Raw genomic sequence first — 19,921 nt, 5'->3', positions numbered from 1 at the left:
GAGGAAATACTATATGACAGATTTTTATCATTTTGTGCTTTTCTAAAACTTTATTATTTTTTAAATATTTTATTTATTTATTTGAGAGACAGAAAGAAAGCGTGTGAGAGCAGGAGGAGGGGCGCAGAGAGAGAAAATCTCAAGCAGAGTCTGCACTCATTGCGGAGCCCTACGCAGGGCTTGATCCCACAACCCTGAAATCATGATATGAGCCAAAACCAAGAGTCAGACGCCTAACCAACTGAGCCACCCAGGCACCCCAATCATTTTGTGCTTTTAAAAAATGCATGAACAAATGTAAGTTCATGTAGTCAGCTGCTGCAACCATGCACGGGAAGTCAAGAAAAGTCCTCTGTCCTAGGACTATAGGGGACCAACTAGTGAGCTCCAGCAGACCCCCAAGCCTAAATTTCACCTTTGCTAGAACATGGGTTTGAAACACAAGGAAGAACACGAACTACATAATCTCTCAGATCACTTCCAACTCATGACTTCTATAATTCGAACTCCCATGAGAATGATTATTTTATGTAACAATCTACTGGACAGCAGGACAGCATATGACAGCTTAGGTTTCCGAATCCAATAAGTATGTATGTATTTAAAGTTTATTTATTTGGGTGCTTGGGTGGCTCAATTGGTTAAGCGTCTGCCTTCGGCTCAGGTCATGATCCCAGAGTCCTGGGATTGAGTCCTGCATCGGGCTCCCTGTTCAGCAGGGAGTCTGCTTCTCCCTCTGCCCCTCCCTCTGCTCATGCTCTAATAAATAAAATAAAATCTTAAAAAAATTTATTTATTTAAGTAATCTCTACACCCAATGTGGGGCTTGAACTCATGACCCCGAGATCAAGAGTTGCACGCTCTTCCAACTGAGCTAGTCAGGCGTCCCTTTTAAGGTTTTTTTTAAGTTTATTTATTTAAGTAATCTCTACACCCAATGTGGGGCTCCAATGACCCCAAGATCAAGAGTCCAAGTATTTATTGATGGGATTCCCACCCTAGCTTACCCTAGAGGGATTCCCTAATTCCGTGAAAGTGAATCAGAGTTCTTAAAATAAATTTTACCATGCTATTTCCATCCTACACCACTTTCTTTAAGGGCGGGGAAAGTGCAGATGAAAGTTTAATAAACTGGAAAGCGTTTGTTAACAGAAATCACAAACTGTGTCCTGTCAGGCTACGCAACAGCTTATTGTACTCAGCCAAGAGTTACCTGTAAAGAAGGAACTAAAAACAGAAGCCCTGGATGGGTTATCAGGGATGAGAGAAAAACTTACCTTTCAGGTTATATCTTTTTGAACACTGAATTAATTAATTAATTTTTTTTCCTTTTCAAAAATTTTTTTAAAGATCTTATTTATTTGACAGAGAGACACAGTGACAGAGGGAACACAAGCAGGGGGAGTGGGAGAGGGAGAAGCAGGCCTCCCGTCAAGCAGGGAGCGCAATGCAGGGGCTCGATCCCAGGACCCCGGGATCGTGACCCGAGCCGAAGGCAGACGCTTAATGACTGAGCCACCCAGGTGCCCCAATTTATTATTATTTTTGTATTAATTTGTATTATCTTAATACACAACAAAAACTAGAAGGATGCTATGGATCAGTTGATGAGACACACTGGTTCATTTGGCCCAGACATGAATAATTAAAAACAACAGCAACAAAAAGTCTTTCTTCTTTTTTTAAGTGAGCTCTTTCAGACAAAAGTTAAAAATTAAATACGCACCTTCCAACCTGGTATGTGGGGACAGCTGTAGTTCCAAATCTTTGCATTCCATAGTAGTTAATAAATCCGATCTCCTTGAGAGAGTTCATAGCTTGCTGAACTTGGTCATCAGTTCCTGTTATATTTCTGTAGGGGCCCAAGTTACCCAGAGAAGAAACTGAGTCAAACACATTCAGGGATGCATATCATTAATGATATGGCTTGGCTTCCATGTCTTTCCCTTATCCCCTGCAGCTTTCTCTCTACCTGCTGGGGACTCTATGTTTTTGTTTTTTTTTAAATTGTGGCAAAATATACATAACATTAAATTGACCATTTTGGCCATTTTTAAGTATACAACCTAGTGGCTTTAAGTACACCGACAACGTTGCGCAACATTACCCACTATCTACTTCCTGAACTTTCCACTCTTCCCAAACGGAAACCCTGTACCCATTCAACAACAGCTCCCTGTCCCCCTCTTAGGCTCCCGGGCCCCAGGTAACCCTGTTCTACTTTCTGCGTCTGTGAATGTGCCCATCCCAGTACTGCCTATAAGCGGAGGCACAGGCTCTTCGTCTCTTAACACTGTGTTTGAAGCACATGGCTGCTTTCCAGCAGAGGTGCCGAGTTCTGAGAGGTGAGGGGGGTCGGTACCAACTCTCCAGCACTATTTGCTCTCCCAGCCCTACCAGGCTCCGCTTGGCCTTCCCTCGCTGCCACACCTGCTCGAAGCAGCTCACCTGGATTAGAAACTGATCCGAACAGACCCTCTCTGGTCCGCACTCCTCCCTGCAGGTCTTTACCTGAGGACAACAGTGAAGTGATTCCCTTGAAGCTCTCCCAGTTTCAGAGGGTTTTTCTGATAGCTGAAATTCCCCAGTTTAAAGTTCATCAAGCACTTGTTCAAGTGGGCAAGTCTTTGAGCGGTTATTCTAAAAAACAGAAAATAAAAAAGGAGCACAAAGAGGATCATGAAATACTGCCTGACTGAAATAGTCTCGGGCACCCTACTACAAGAAACGACAGCTCGAAACAAGCCCGCACACCAAGCTATGAGGAGGGAAAACACAGGCACCCCGGCAGCTGGGCGGAGCACACTTTTCATTTCCCTCTGGATTGTTCCTCCAGCAAAATGATCCTGGTTCGACCTTACTGGATAGATTAACCTGGGCCACATTTACATTCATAAAGCCTCGTGTGATTTATAATGATTAATGGAACAATCATATCTACTTTTTCTGAGAGGGAAGGGGGATAATAACAGACAGCAATCCCATACAACCGTAAAGACTGTTATTAAACGTTTTAAAGAAGAGTTAGTCCTATTTTCATCTATCAGAAAAATACTGTAATCTAACTAAGGAAACTTGAAACCATAGAAAAGAAAAACAATGCAGTTTCATCACCTGGAAAAAAAATCTGCTAATATCTAACTTTGCATTTCCTCCTGTTCTTTTTTAAACATGTTTTATAGATAGATAGATAGATAGATAGATAGATAGATAGATAGATAGAGATGGCATTCTACCACAAATGTGTAACTTACTATCATTTAAAAGGTATAAGAATGGGGCACCTGAGTGGCTCAGTCGGTTAAGCGTCTGCCTTCAGCTCAGGTCATGATCCCAGGGTCCTGGGATGGAGCCCCGGGATCGTCATCGTAAAAAGAGCTTCTCCCTCTCCCTCTGCCCCTTCCCCGGCTCTCTCTTGCTCTCTCAAAAAAAAAAACAAAAACAAAAACAAAAAAACCTTTAAAAGGTATAAGGAAATTTTCATGAAAAATTCCTTAACTTCTTTAATAGTAATTTATGTAGAAAAACAAATTCAGAACTGAAAAACCTATGTTCTATCTCTATCCCTTGACACCTCTCCCCACCTGCAACCCATGTTAACAGTTTATTGTGCATCCCTCCAGAAACAATTTATGTATATAAAAGCATATATGTACCTACAGTCTTCTTCCTTTTAGGAATTTTTTGGTAAGTTCTTTATATGTTGTTCATATGGAAAAATACACAACTCCTAAGTGTTCTGCTTGACGAATTTTCACCAAGTGAACACAACCATGTAACTAGCACCCAGATCCTCCCCCTCTTTTGTTACATTATAAATTGTTCAGCATCTTGCCTTTTTTTTAAAATAAGATTTATTTATTTTTAGAGAGAGAGTGCGTGAGCAGGGTAAAGGGCCGAAGGAGAGGGGAAGCAGACTCACCGCTCAGTGGGGAGCCCTATGTGCGGGCTCGATCTCCGGACCAGGAGATCATGACCTGAGCCGAAATCAAGTGTCAGATGCCTAATCGAGCCACCCAGGAGCACCAGCATCTTGCTTTTTTTCCACGTAAAAATGCATTTCTGAGATTTGCGTTATCCACATAGACTTCTTTTTTTAATTATTTATTTATTTATTTGACAGAGAGATAGCACAAGTAGGCAGAGCGGCAGGCAGAGGGAGAGGGGGAAGCAGGCCTCCCGCCGAGCAGGGAGCCCGACGCGGGGCTCCATCCCAGGACCCTGGGACCATGACCTGAGCCGAAGGCAGACGCCCAACGACTGAGCCACCCAGGCGCCCCTCCACACAGACTTCGGAGGCTGCCGGATTCTTTGTCCAGCCGCATGGGATGGCTGCTGTCCTGCGTATGTAATCCTTTATGTGACCCCCTTTGATGGACATTTAAATTGCTATTTTGCTGTTACGAACAAGTCTAAAGCAAGTATCCTTACACATACTTCTTTGTGCAACTATACAGGTGCACGCTTGGAATAAATTCCCAGACGCGGGAGGTGTGGATTTTTTTTTTTTTAATTTTTTTTTTTTTTTTTTTAAGATTTTATTTATTTGTGAGAGAGAGAATGAGAGAGAGAGAGCATGAGAGGGGGAGGGTCAGAGGGAGAAGCAGACTCCCTGCCGAGCAGGGAGCCCGATGCGGGACTCGATCCTGGGACTCCAGGATCATGACCTGAGCCGAAGGCAGACGCTTAACCAACTGAGCCACCCAGGCGCCCCTGGATTTTAAATTTTACTGCCAACTGCCCTCCAAAAAAGTTTTATCAACTTATGCTCACACCATCAACCTGTAAATGCCTACTGCCTCATCCCTGTGTGTCCTGCCATACCCTATTATAAACCTCTCTGAGGTCTGCCAGACCATTAAAAATGCTATTTCCTTGGTTTTTATTTGCACACTTCCTATTGTGAGCTTAAACATTTCTACACATGTCGGCTGTGAACTGCCTGTTTGTCCTGTTACCTATTTTTTACCTATTTTGGATTGTTATTATTTTTCTTACTGTTTTAACGGAGTAAGGAAATCTGTCCTTTACCACACAGTTTGCAAATATTCTCTCTCACTTTGTGAGCTTAGTTTATTTATTTATTAAAGATTTTATTTGACAGAGAGAGAGATAGCGAGAGAGGGAACACAAGCAGGGGGAGTGGGGCAGGGAGAAGCAGGCTTCCCGCAGAGCAGGGAGCCCGATGCGGGGCTCGATCCCAGGACCCTGGGATCATGACCTGAGCCGAAGGCAGACACTTAACGACTGAGCCACCCAGGCGCCCCATTTATTTATTTATTTTTTTAAAGATTTTATTTATTTGAGAGAGAGAGAGCATGAGCTGGGGGGAGAGCTGAGCAGGGAGCCTGATGCGAGGCTCAATGCCAGGACCCTGGGATCATGACCTGAGCCAAAGGCAGACACTTAACTGACTGAGCCACCCAGGTGTCCTGAGTTTAGTTTATTTATAGTAGTTTATACATTAGAAAATTTCCCCCCAGTTATATTAAAAAAAATTCAGAACTGGAGAAAAATGGCAACACTGTACCTTATACTTTCCAAGAGATTTACCAATTGTTAACTCCCACCCCCACCCCCGACTTTATATATCTCTTTCTAATCGATGAACACCCACATATTACACACACATGCACACATGCATACACACAGAAATAAATGTGCAATCTAAATACTTCACTGAACAATTCTGAGTTAGTTGCAGACATCACACCTTACCCCTAGTGGCCCCTGTGTGTGTCTCCTAGACCCCTACCCAAGCGGGTCACACTCAGGAAGCCTAACATGAATTCGACACTACTGACAGGCGGTCCACATCCACACTCACCCCATTACCCGATAACATTTTAAGCTCCCTGAATTCAGGATCTAACTAAGGACCACATACTGCCGTTGTGACATCCAGTTAGTGTCCACTAAGCTGCTTGGCTCGGCCCAGCCTCTGCTTTCTATTGGTATCCGACTTTTAGCAGAATCCAGGCCAGCTGTTTCCCACCGTGCCTTTACATTCGGATTTGACGATTGTTTCCTCATGATTAGACTTAGATAAACACATTACTTAGGTGATGCGATGGCCTTTTCAGTGTATCCCAGCAAAAGGCAATAATGTTCAGTTTGTCCATCACTCATGGTGATAAATTTAATCACTGGGTTAGGATGGTATGTGTTAGGCTTTTCTATTGTAAAGGGACCTTTCCTCTTAGATGGATTATCCTGTTCCCCATAGTCTTTCATCCACCTGTTCAGGTACCCTAGGATTCTTACTACTTCAAGCAAAAACTAGTGTGTTAATGTGAAAGAGTGTTTGTCTCTATCTACCATTCCTTCTGCCTTAGGTGGCATTCTTCTGTAAATAAGAACTATAGAGTAAAATTTTAGTTATGTTCATGAATCTTTTTTTTTTTTTTTTTTAATAGTTCTGGGATTTAGGATTGCCTGAGTGGCTCACTCAGTTAAGCATTTGCCTTCAGTTCAGGTCGTGGGATCGAGCCCCATGTCGTCGGGCTCCCTGCTCAGTGGGGAGTCTGCTTCTCCCTCTCTGCTTGCTCTGTCAAATAAATAAAATCTTGAAAAGAAAAAAAAAAAGAATAGTTCCTAGGTTTAAGACATACTCAGAAAGGGTATCCCTAGCCAGAGATTATTTTTTTTAAAGTTTCCCAAATGTAAATAGAGTACTTTTACAGTTTTATTGTTTTGTTTTGTTTTCAGTTAAAAAGGGCACTTTTCTGTTGTTTCCTTTTGGCTTACAGTAGTGATTACTTTTTATCACACCTCATTTAGAGCAGTGCTAGCCTCTGTGCGTTCACCAACACACCAATCTTCACTACTGGGGTTTTCTAAGTTTACATCGGGTGTGGAGAAAAATAAAAGACCTCGGGGCACTGCTGTTCCAGGGGCTCTGAGTGGGAGCTTCTGTTTTTCCTTCCCCAGTCCACCTCTGATGCCAAACGTGGGCCACTTACAAAGGAGGGGGACACGGGACAGGTCATGTTGACTCGGGAAGGTCTTCCTGCTCTCGCCCCCGGCTTTAAATCATGGAGTCTCCTCATCCTAAGCAACAAGGAGGTGAAGGAAAGAAGTGGGAGAGTGTTTTTCACACACAAACTGGCAACCGTGTCAACAGCTAGCTACTCAGTGGCGTGGGCTCCACATTTTAGATTAACGGGGTCACACATACCTTTCCGCTTTATGGCCTTTTAAAAAAGCAGACTGTGGACTATAAAAACTACACCAAGGACCTGGCTACAAAAAAATAAATATTTACCTATCGGTATCCGTGTGCAGTGGCACCGCGGCTGGTGCCGGCCTTTGACCGGCTCTGCAGGCCTCTCCCGGTGATCTTCTTTGCTTCAAACTAAAGTTTTCTTTGTGTGGGGGGGAAAAAATCTGGCAAAGCACTGCCACTTTACCCACTCAGGGGAGACCTACAAAAACGTCAGCACAGATTCTTTCATACAGTGTTGTTTTTTTTTAACGTTTAAATTTTTGATTCACCTGGAATTTATTTAGAAAGGGAACTGAGGTAAGGAGACAAATTTTTTTTTTTCAGATGGTTATTCAGTTATCTCAACAACATTCATTGACTCAACCATCTTTTTTCTGATTTTTTTTTTTTTTTAAAGATTTTATTTATGGGGCGCCTGGGTGGCTCAGTCGTTAAGCGTCTGCCTTCGGCTCAGGTCATGATCCCAGGGTCCTGGGACTGAGCCCCACTTTGGGCTCCCTGCTCAGCAGGGAGTCAGTTTCTCCCTCTGCCCCTCCCCCCACTCATGCTTGCTCTCTCTCTCTCAAATAAATAAATCTTAAAAAAAAAAGATTCATCCATATTGTAATATCTATCAGTACTTCATTCCTTTTTATGGCTGAAGCATATTCTATTGCCTCTTCTTGAATACCTAACAGACACGTACTTCTGAATCCCACTGGCACAGCAGAAAGCAAGAGGTACACTCATTCTTACAGGATGGGTGCTCCCTGAGCAGAGGTGGAATGGTGTTGACAGCATCTTTATGACACTGTTCACAGTTTTAATTCTGATCATCTTGGATAGAGCTCTATAGTTGTAAATTCATAGCGAATTCTGTGACTAACTTGGGACTACTAAAAATCTCACTTTTAAACATCAGGAGCCAACCTAAGCAACACGTTGCACAAAAAGCCTTTATTAACAAAGCCAGTGAAACACTGGCCCAGGCTCAGAAAGGAGACTGGCAGGAAGAGGCAGGAAAAGAAACAAATCATTCTGAATGAGGCTGTTCCTGCTGGAGATCCTGTTAAAATTACGAGGTGGCTGGAGAGTTACACGAAGCCGAAAGAAATGCTGCTTATCCCCAGGAATGAGCGATTCAGCAATAATTAAAACTCCCGTGTGGCAGAGTGGGTTTATCCTGTGCACCGGTTCTCACGGGAAAGGCCAACCTGCCCGGCCCAGCGTATCCATTAAGCAAACGAAGGGCGTCGCCTGCATCCGCGAGATAAGTGCTATGTGCTTTCCAAAGGCCGACACTTAGGGGTCTAATATAGTTCCTTACGAAGTCAACAGGAAGATGAGAAAAGCAGCAAGGGCTATGAAGACAGAGCAGCACTGTGATCAAGTATGACACCTGCTGGCTGACCAAGAAGAGAGAGAAATACCTTCACTCCAAATATTCAAAGATTTCTCATCATATAATGCAATATAAAATAATGAGATGCCATTTTTTGACCCTCAAATTAGCAAAGGATTTAAAAAAACAAAACAAAACTGTAACACCTGTTAAGTAGGGAGGATTCTGGGGAAGTAGAATAAAGGTGACAAATTGGTACCACCTTTCCATAGGACAACTAGGCTTTGCTACTAAAAGCCTAAAACCTAGAATTTCACATTCCCTTTAAGTCAGAATTCCACTGCTAAGTTTATCTTTTTTTTTTTTAAGATTTTATTTATTTATTTGACAGAAAGCACACAAATGGGGGAGCGGCAGGCAGTGGGAGAGGGATAAGCAGGCTCCCTACTGAGCAGGGAGCCTGATGCGGGGCTCGATCCCAGGACCCCGACATCATGACCTTAGCTGAAGGCAGATGCTTAACGACTGAGCCACCCAGGCGCCCCTCTCTGCTAAGTTTATCTTAATGAAGTTTTCACAGATGTGTGCCAAGATTTAGCTACCAATATGTCTGTCATGGAATTGTTTATAATAGCAAGAAATGGGAAACAATGTCAACATCCAAAAATACAGTAACAATCCAGAAATTAGGATTCACCATATTTTAAATATCTTTTGCATTTTATATAAATATTTTGGCTCACAAGGAAAAAAGAACCCCCACAAAAAATATACCAAGCTGTGAACAAGGCAATCTCTGAGGGAGTACAATTATGGCAGAACTTTCATTTTCCACCTCGTTCCTTCTGTGAGGAAAATAAAACAACTAACTTATTTATTTAATTTTAAAAAGATGTTTTTATGTAATCTCCACACCTAGCACCGGGCTCAAACACAACCCGGAGATCAAGAGTCACATGCTCTCATGACTTAGCCAGCCAGGTGCTCCCGAACTTAATATTTTTTTTTAACTTATTTTTAAATTTGGGTGAAAAAAACTGCAGGACCAGCCAGAAAGCACAGGAGTTGACTACAACGATATTTTAGATACAGAGGATGGAAACACCTAAACCCTTGAGCCACTGCTGTTCCCCCAACCCTTCAGAGTTTCTGGCTAGCCCACTGGGCCCACTACCCGCAGAGGTGATTTCAAATCTTTTTTTTTTTTTTTTTAAAGATTTTATTTATTTATTTGAGACAGAATGAGAGAGAGAGCACATGAGAGGGGGGGAGGGTCAGAGGGAGAAGCAGGCTCCCTGCCGAGCAGGGAGCCCGATGCGGGACTCGATCCAGGGACTCCAGGATCATGACCTGAGCCGAAGGCAGTCGCTTAAACCAACTGAGCCACCCGGGCGCCCGGTGATTTCAAATCTTCACACTCTTTTCAAGTTCCCTTCCCCACTCCTGCCCCACCCCCCTGCTCTCAGCAGATGACTCCACATTTTGTGCATCACAGGAAGAAAAAGAACAGGCCACCGTGTAGGAACATATTCAGGGATCTCCTGCCGCTCTCTTTCAAACACATTCGCACACACTGTTAGTGGAGTCACGGAGAGATGTTCTTACTTTGCTTTCATGACACAACATACCTCCCTAATGTCAAGGAGGAAAAGGGCTGGAAAATCCATTAGGATGCAACCAGATGCTTAATCCCGACACCATTTCAAGTGAATCAAAATAGTCGTGGGAAAGAAGCAGACTATAGGGGATTGCAGGGTAAAGAGGAGAGGCCACCTCAGATTCTTTATGAAAAGATAAGCATATGTATTTAAATATATGTATTTAAGTGGGGACAGCAAGCACAGATGACTTCATTTGTCATTACAGTATAATTAACGTGCGGTAAACTGTACATATTCAAAATGTACAAGATTTGGGACGCCTGGGTGGCTCAGTCAGTTAAGCGACTGCCTTCAGTTCAGGTCATGAGCCCAGAGTCCTGGGATCGAGCCCTGCATCGGGCTCCCTGCTCAGCGGGGAGCCTGCTTCTCCCTCTCCCTCTGCCTGATGCTCCCCCTGTTTGTGTGCTCTCTCTCTCTCTCTGACAAATAAATAAATAAAATCTTTAAAAAATGTACAAGATTTACCATGTGAGTAAGCCCATGAAATCATCACCATATTCAAGATAACGAACATACGCATAACCCTCAGAAGTTTCCTCCAGCCCCTTTATTTCTCCCTCCCACCACTCCTTACCACTGGGGGGGGGGGGGGGGGATGTGTGTATGTGTGTGTGTGTGTGTGTGTGTGTGTGTGTGTGTCTACACACACACATAAGACAAAAGCCTGAATTTGTCTGACTTCACGAGGCTATAAATTCATCTTTTCCCCTTCCTTCCACTAAACTGTGTAGGTTCAGAGGCCCCAGGACACGGCAATAGCCCCGATCTCCAGGGTCACCCACCCGCTCCAGTCACAACCCCTACTCCTGCCTCTCCACACAACCCCGTCTGTTTTAGATCATGGTCAAGTCCAAGATACTCACCATGACCTACAGGGCCCGAGGATCCTGATTTCTTGCTAGCTCCCACAAGACTAAAGTACCTGCCAGGTACCAAATGTGCTGTGCTCCCCTTTCCAGCACCTTTTCACGAGGTATTTTCTTGGCTCAAACAAGCAACCCTAGACCCTCCATAGCGCTAGGAAGCTCCTACTCGTCCTTCCAGAATCTAGACCAGTGGTTCTCAACCATAGGAGATTTTGCCCTTCAAGGGACATTTGGCAGAGTGTGGAGACATTTTTGGTTGTCACAACTGAAGGTGGAGGGCTAAGGGGGGGATGCTACTGACATCTAGTGGGTAGAGTCCAGGGCTGCTGCTAAATGCCCTACGATGGCACAGGATGGCCCCCACAACAAGGAATTATCCATTCCAAACTGCCATTGGTGAAGGCGGAGAGGCCTTGATTAGATTAAAACTCCAGCATCCCATTTTCTGTGAAACCCTTCCCTGGCCTGCCCTAATTCCCCCAGCATACCTGTATTTTAGCATTTATCTCACTGTGTGATAAGCTCTGATTTACTTGTCTGTCTGCTCCATTAAATTATAATTGCTTCAAATGCACAGACCATCTTTTCATCTGTATATCCCCAGTGTGTAACAAAAGAGCTCACAGTTTTGTAATTAAATTTTAAATAACTTATATTTAATAATGAATGAACACAAAAGGACGGAGAGAAGGAAGCACTTATTCTCTTGGCTCTACCACAAAAATCCTTTAAAAATCACACAAACAATACCTGTTTGCTCCAAAAAATATTAGGAAATACAGATATGCAAGAAGAAAAAAAATTATTTTTTGAATAGGCAGAGGCACCATTTAAAGAGAGAAGAGACAGGGGCGCTTGGGTGGCTGGGTTAAATGTCCGACTCTTGATTTCAGTTCAGGTCATGATCTCAGGGTCATGAGGTCAAAAGCCTTGCATCAGGCTTGCGCTCAGTGTGGAGTCTGCTTGTGCCTCTCCGTCTGCTCCCCCCCTCCCTACACTCTCTCTCTCAAATAAATAAAAATCTCAAAGAAAAAAAAAAAAGAGGGAAGAGATAAACCCCACAGCAAATTTGAGAACCGTGGAAGGTGGTGCTAGGGTTTCTGTGAACAAATCCCGACATGTACTTGGTACTTACTTGAGAACAGCAATCTCTTGAACGGTTATGGCCCTTTTATCTTTGGTTCCCATGTAGGAGAATATGTTTGGTTTGACTCTGGTAAGACAAAAACAAAACCATATGAAGTTGCACACCATTAGGAAATCGTATTTCTCATGCTTTAAGGTTCAAAGTAAATAAAATCATTACAGAATGGGAGAAGAGTAAGGAGAAACTTGATTTAAAAATGTACCCAGGAAAACATAATATGCCAAGCTAAGGAAGTAAATGATGCCTGGACAGCAACCTTCTTAGCAGGGCTTGACTTAGAATGTTTGTAGCTATGAGTGAAAAGCTGCCATTGGAAGACCTGGCTAGCCAGTAACCAGTAACCAAAAAGGAAACAACGTACTTCCTATCGATCACAGGCCATTCATTGGGTGACACAAAAGTGAAGGTAAAGAGAAACTCATTCTAGATATATAATGGACCACTCTGAAAATTTTATTATCTTCAGTTTTTAAAAAGTTAATAATGTGAAGTTTCCATAAATATATGCTATTTCTTTGCATAAAAAAAGCCAAATACTAAAATAGGGATCTGAATAGTTCTGATACAAAGATCTAAGTAAGCTAGTTAACAAAGAAGTATTTTATAGAAACTGCTCCACATGAAAAGGAAAATGACAGGACAAATTTCTTGAACTCTGAGCGCTCCCCAACTGCAGAGCTCAGAGGAAGTCCCTCCGCAGTGGTCTATCCTCCCAGGATCAGGTACAGACAGGCCCCGCCGACTCTCTCCCAGAGAGCTAGCAACTAGAGTAAAATATAATGTCCCTTATAGAGTACTGCACCCTACTGACTGAAATATGGCCCTACTGACCCTGATCCCCAGTACCTCAGAATGTAGCTGCACTTAGAGAGGGCCTTTAAAGACGTGGTTCAGTTAGAATGAGGCTGCTGGGTGGGCCCTTATCCAATCTGTTCCAATAAGAAGAGAAAATGTGGACACACAGACGCCGGGGACACACACGGAGGGAAGACCACGGGAGGACACAGAGAGAAGGTGGCCATCTATAAGCCACGGAGAAGCCTCAGAAAAAAACCAAAACCTGCCAACACCTTGATCCTGGGACTCCTCGTCTCCAGAGCTGTGAGAAAATCGGTGTCTGTTATCGAAACCTCCCAGTCCGTGATATTTTGTTACGGCAGCCCCAGCAAACTGACACACTGTCCACCATGTTTAAACTGGGTTAAATATATATCAGAAAGTAAACTTCCAGTGCACACAGATCGGCTGCGGTGCCTGTACCCAGGACTGAAAAACAGTTCTGCGGCACCTGGCCCATCCTCAGAGACTCAAACTGCATCATCTGCATTCCCAGGAGGAAATCCTACTGGTTTCAAGTTTTCAATCGAGTCAATCTCCAAGATTTAGGAGCTTACAATCTAGTTAAACAAATCCCTGCCAACACATCAAAGTGTAGGCTTTCCAGGAAGCAAGTTAATTTTTATTTTCAGCTGGATGGACCAACATGTGAACTATTCATTTGTAGAATTTCCATCTTAAATCACTAGCAATATGCATGGAGGTAAAAAAATAAAATAAAATTAATTCACCTATTGTCTAAGGAAACTGGGGGGCACATTTACTACCTGTTTGCCTATTTTCCCACCTTTTTTTTTTTTTAAAGATCTCATTTATTTATTTGATGGAGAGAGAGACAGAGCAGGAACACAAGCAGGGGGAGTGGGAGAGGGAGAAGCAGGCTCCCCACTGGGCAGGGAGCCCGATGCGGGGCTCAATCCCAGGACCCTGGGATCATGACCTGAGCCGAAGGCAGATGCTTAACGACTAAGCCACCCAGGTGCCCCCTGCTCCTTTCTCATTAGCACAGAAAGAGAAAAATAAATTCCCGTGTTGTCATTTTGTGTCAGCACAAGAACAAGATACTAACCGTAAATATTTGGACAGCACATTAATAGCATCCATGGTGTCTTTGTTTTCCTTGTACAGTACAAAGTGGCAGTAACTTCCCCTAGATTTTGGCCAAGAATGTTTTCTTGGATCTTAAAAACAAAAAAATTAAATGTTATATAGACCATAACAAAAGTGATCTACGCTTTAGCTTATGAAACCTACAAGGTCATGTTTTGCTAGAGAACCTCTGAGTGAGAAATCCAATCTAGTCTGACAAGAAATACATGTTAAGTGGTTACAGCTGTGTGGACTACAGGTATTACACTTCCTGCGACTGGAGACTCAACATTATCTGTCCACATTCACAATCAAAAGCTGAAAGGCAGGCTGTGTGACAAACGAGTAAGACTAACAGGCAATCCTCACACAGAGGGGTCCACCACCCCCCAGTACGTGTACTTCACAAGCGCGCATCTTGTAGGTGGGTAACTGGCTTTCTAGAACACACGCGGTCCAGAGGAGAAGAGCACTCCAGCAGGAATCTGTAAGCCCTGCCTCACATCCCAAGCCGGGAGTTCACACACACAGGCTGGACGCCTCAGCAAGGATGGGGATAAAGCTTGTGAGGAGTGGCCTGAGTGACAGGTTCAAGTTTTCCAAAGGCCGCTTCCTTCACAAAAGTTGAGTTAATCCTGGGTGGTTTACAAATTTTTACCTGACAGAGAGCACGCCTAGCATTCAAAACGGAATGGTCGTTATTCTTGGGGAAAAGGAGACTCTAAAAATTAAGCCAGGTTAAATGTCAACTTTCAATGTGAACTTCTGAACTACAGTTACTTTGGTTCTTCAACTTTCTGACACTGACCAACATGTCCGAGCTTTGGAGAACCTTTAAAAAAGTGTTCTTTTAAATGAACATTTTAATTGTACTATCATCTAGAGATATATTAAAAAAAAATTAGGATTTAAACTTTAATTTTGAAAAATCAACATATCTTGGGAAAAATACGTAAGCCACAAGCCCACTTCCAGATGCTGCACAATACTCCTCCTGAGTTTTGAGCAACACATAGCTGCAACTGTTATCTGAACACATCTAATTCACTTATTTCTGTAACTCCATGAAATAAAAACTGAAAAAATACTTCATAGAATCCCTAGAATCCTCTTCTTTTAAAAATGTTCCTTTGTCTTTGTCCCTAAAATAATCCTTAGCATGAACTCATGAATCCGTCCTCTTCAGAGACATAAGAAACTTCTGGTACTGAAGTTGCTGGTACACTTGGCTTTGTCAAGGCAAAAAGCACTCTTGATAGGTCAGTTATTTACGCTACAACGTAAAGAACAAACGAATCAATAAATCATCTTGGAAAACTGCCATAGCATGTATGCTCAGTGAACTGCTTTTCCTTTCTGAAAGAATAAATATGAATGTGAGTCTCTTCTGTCTTGGAGAACAAAAATATTACAAGTATTTCTTTGGCTCTTCATGTGAATTCCTCACAACTCATCCTCAGAAAATTATGAATAAGAGTATTATTTTTGGCTTTCCTTCCAGCTCACCAGTTAAGCAAAATTTTCTTCTACTTAGCACTTGGGAGAAAAATCATTGGCATTTCATTTTCTCTACATGAAACACCAACCGCTCTTACCTGCTGCAGTTCTGACCTCTGTCCAAATGCACAGCATAGAGAGCACAAGAGAGCAATGTTTAATTTATAATAATATTAAAGTGCTTTAGAGGTGAACATGCAAATGATCGCATGGAAAGTTTCTACCAAGGACTGCTACAGCACCTGGTAGTTATGTGGTGGGTTAACAGCCATTCAGACATTAACAATGGAATGTTGCAGAGGCAAACAATGAATGAGGAGATAACTCACCCACAGGTACCAGCCTCCCTGTCTCAGTCTCCTCACAAGGCCATGTCAGTTCATCCTCAAAGCTGCACTGTCCATACCCACAGGACGCAGCACAAGGTTTACGACTGAATACAATATGTTGTCTACCTGACACTAATATTACCCTGCATGTCAGCTGGAATTTAAATAAAAGCTTAAAAAAAAAAAAAAAGACCTAATATAAAATGCTTCCCCATCTAGAGATTTGTTTTCACAAAGTGCTACTTGTTACTATCTTTTGGTGGTGACACTGCATGTAATTATTGTTCTGCTTTGTGTTTTTTGGAGTTTTATGAGTTTCCTGCATTGAGTTATAAAGACTTTTTTATTTGATAAAAATTTGAAAAATCATTACAGAAAACAGTACTTGAACTGATAAATTAAAAGGGATCTGAGATGATTTAAGAGACTTATCTATTTATACAAATGTAGGGATCCAAAGGGGTACGTGCACCCCGATGTTTATAGCAGCAATGTCCACAACAGCCAAACTGTGGAAAGAGGCAAGATGTCCATCGACAGATGAATGGATAAAGAAGGTGTGGTATATATATACAATGGAATATTATGCAGCCATCAAAAGGAATGAGATCTTGCCATTTGCAACAACGTGGATGGAACTGGAGAGTCTTATGCTGAGCGAAATAAGTCAATCAGAAAAAGACATGTATCATATGACCTCACTGATACGAGGAATTCTTAATCTCAGGAAACAAAGTGAGGGTTGCTGGAGTGGTGGGGGGTGGGAGGGATGGGGTGGCTGGGTGATAGACATTGGGGAGGGTATGTGCTATGGTGAGCGCTATGAATTGTGCAAGACTGTTGAATCACAGATCTGTACCTCTGAAACAAATAATACATTATATATTTTAAAAAAAAGAAGATGATAGCAGGAGGGGAAGAATGAAGGGGGGGAATCGGAGGAGGATATGAACCATGACAGACGATGGACTCTGAGAAACAAACTGAGGGTTCTAGAGGGGAGGGGGGTGGGGGGATGGGTTAGCCTGGTGATGGGTATTAAAGAGGGCACGTACTGCATAGAGCACTGGGTGTTATATGCAAACAATGAATCATGGAACACTACATCAAAAACTAATGATGTAATGTATGGTGATTAACATAACATAAAAAAAGAGACTTATCTATTTAATGCAATGTTCAGACCTTATTTGTATCATTGTTTGACAAGTCATCTATTGTAAAAGACATTTTTGAGACAACAAGGGAAAAACTGAACATGTACTGGGTATTAGATATTAAGAAATTATTGTTCGTTATGTAGGATGTGATAATGGTTTGGGTTTTAGTCCTTAGCTGCTAAATACATACTGAAGTATTTATGAGTGAAATGAAGTGCTGCGCAGAATTCTCTTTAAAACACTCCACAAGAAAAATAAGTGGGAGGAAAAGATCAAACAGAAACAACAGAATGTTAATAATCTTGAAGGTGGTTGGTGGGTACACAGTGGTTAATATAGTACACTCTGTGTGCCTGTTTGAAAATGTCCATAATAAAAAGTTAAAAAAAACTTGTGACCAGAGTTGATGAAGTAGAACTCTATCTGTCCTTCATGGCCCCCTCAGGAACATTCCCAATCAACTATAATGGCGAGAAATAAATGAAGCCGCAAGGCTAAAAAACTAAATGCTATTATACCTTAAGAGAAACCATGACAACCGAGTATGAGTTTTGGCTCACAAGCATGCATCTTTTATTAGCAAATCCAAGCACTGAGCATGCATACAATTATCTCCTCTGTCAATAACAGATACGAGCATTCTTTTTCTAAGTGCACTCAGTATACAAAATAGTAAGCATATGCATTAGTTAACTGGGAATATTTTGAATAATGGAAAAATCAATGAGACTCAACTTATTCTGGGCAATTTGACTTTCTAAAACTCCAAATCCTTAGAATGCTAAGTAGCATGTACGTAGCTTTATAATTTAAGAGAATTTAAAATGACTTTTTTGAGACACACTGATTTAAAATGCGAATGCAAAGAATTCTCAGGCTGAGATCACAGGAAGCAACCTTCTGATGGTCTGATATGGCAGCACCAGTCCAGTAGAAATAGAAACCAGAGAGAAAAAGAAACCAAATTCAGGAAGGTTCAGGTATTGAGCAGAGATCCTCATGAATAAGGAAGGAAAAATGTAGCTCGAGAAAGATGACAGGATGGGGTAGCATGCAGAACATTCTTTCCTTCCTATTCAAGGCCATTTCCAGGACTGCATCCCTGCACACCGCCCTTCCAGCTTCCTCAGGATCCTGCGCCAACCACTATCAATCTCCTCCCAGAATTTCTGCCCGCCCTCTCCACTGGCTCTTTCCCTTTAGGATATCAATATGCCCGGGGCTCTTCCATTTTAAAAGTCAAACTTATGCCTCCCTCTCAACCATGGTGCTTTCCTTTCTCCTTCTCTTTACAGCTTTTTTTTTTTTAAGTTTATTTATTTATTTAAGTAATCTCTACCCCCAACGTGGGGCTCAAACTCACGACCCTGAGATCAACAGCCGCATGCTCCTCCGACTGAGCCAGCCAGGCGCACCTTTACAGCTTACTTCGAACAGCATTCCATAATTAGTGCCTTCCATCTCAGCCTGCGGTGTAAACTGGTTTCCAACCCTATTCTACTAGAGCTTCTATGGCAAACACACCAATGATATCCATGTGGCTAAAAAACTGATGGATACATTTCAGAGTTCTTATCTTACTAGACCCATCTGTATATTTTCCACTGCTAATCACTTTATCGGCATTCCCTCTTCCTGTGGATTCCACACTACCAGTCTCTCCTGGAGAGTTTCCTTTTTATCTGTCTGGCCCTTCCTCTGGCGTCTCTGTGGAATTGCTTGATCTGGGTATCCCTGCTGGGGCCCATTCATTTCAGAAAGTATGGAGGAACCTCTATACAACACATGGCAAATTTTTTTCTTTTCTTTTGTTTTTTTTTTACTTAAGTCTTTTTAAAAGGACGTTCTTAGAGGCATCTGGAATATATACTATCTATCTGAAAATATGAATTAGTTTACCTGATTACATGGCTTATAATAATTACATGATATTTTCAGAAAAATACCATAAGCATGGTTTGGTAGGTGAATCAAGGGGCCGTCTATCAGACAGGATTAACAAACAACATAATATCGGCGTCAAAACAGCTGGTAATTTGTGGTGTTTGGGCACCATGATTTAGAATCCACCATGCCTATGTTTTAGGATGCATGGCTCTAGTTGAGAAAAGTTTAGGTGAGAATATTGCAATCTGCTAGATAATGCATGTAACAATCTATACCAGGGTATGGTAGGAAAGGAGATCTAAAAACACCATAAACTTAGTTTTGCAATAAAGCTTTAGAAGCTAATTTATTCATATGCTAGTCAAGGTAGCCCAAAAGGATAAGCTATAATTGGTCCTGGATTCTATTTGCAGGGTCATGAAGTGTAGTCTCTGGATCCCAGCTCTCCCAACTTTTCCAATGGTGTTTAACTAAGGCACTCTCAGTGCTGGGTAGTTGGATCTGCAAGTGATGAACACAGGTCCTCCAGTGTCTGTCTGGGTCTATGAGGAGGTGGGAGAGAACAGCTCAGACCTCTAGTCCACTTTGACCAAATGCCAAAACACCTCAAGCCCAAGAGGTTTAGAACTCTATGCAAGTGATGATCCAATGTGACCTGCCTTCATGCTTCCTCCTAAAGTGAGAATTCCCATTTTACTGAAGATGTGCAAAGGAAATACGGAGGGTGGTTCATGTCCTACAGAGCTCAGCATCTCACCTGAGAAATCGTAAGGAAATTTTTTATTTGGAAAAAAAGGAAGGTGGGTACGGCTTAAGCATAGAAAATGTGGATAAAGACAGAATGTAAGAGATCTGGTACCACTCACTTGAGGGGGAAGGGGGAACTGTAAGGGCCACTGTGG

General features: G+C 42.3%; 1 protein-coding gene across 3 annotated transcripts in view; it reads right to left on the bottom strand.

Moving 5' to 3' along the window:
* Nucleotides 1-19,921, bottom strand: part of PUS7 (pseudouridine synthase 7) — a 51,582-nt gene that overhangs the window by 15,078 nt on the left and 16,583 nt on the right. For 2 of the 3 annotated variants that reach the window (XM_036067435.2, XM_078060035.1), the window contains exons 6-10: nucleotides 15,742-15,759; nucleotides 14,127-14,238; nucleotides 12,209-12,286; nucleotides 2,512-2,640; nucleotides 1,727-1,852 (exon numbers count right to left, since the gene is read on the bottom strand). In XM_036067435.2, coding sequence (XP_035923328.1) covers nucleotides 1,727-1,852; nucleotides 2,512-2,640; nucleotides 12,209-12,286; nucleotides 14,127-14,238; nucleotides 15,742-15,759 — 463 coding nt within the window. The remainder of the gene's footprint in view (nucleotides 1-1,726; nucleotides 1,853-2,511; nucleotides 2,641-12,208; nucleotides 12,287-14,126; nucleotides 14,239-15,741; nucleotides 15,760-19,921) is intronic. The other variant, XM_036067436.2, reaches the window with a different exon arrangement.

The sequence above is a fragment of the Halichoerus grypus genome, chromosome 12 (genome assembly GCF_964656455.1).
Source record: "Halichoerus grypus chromosome 12, mHalGry1.hap1.1, whole genome shotgun sequence".
Taxonomy (NCBI): domain Eukaryota; kingdom Metazoa; phylum Chordata; class Mammalia; order Carnivora; family Phocidae; genus Halichoerus; species Halichoerus grypus.
The sequence above is the reverse complement of the archived record's forward strand: the minus strand, read 5'-3'. Positions and strand labels throughout refer to the sequence as shown.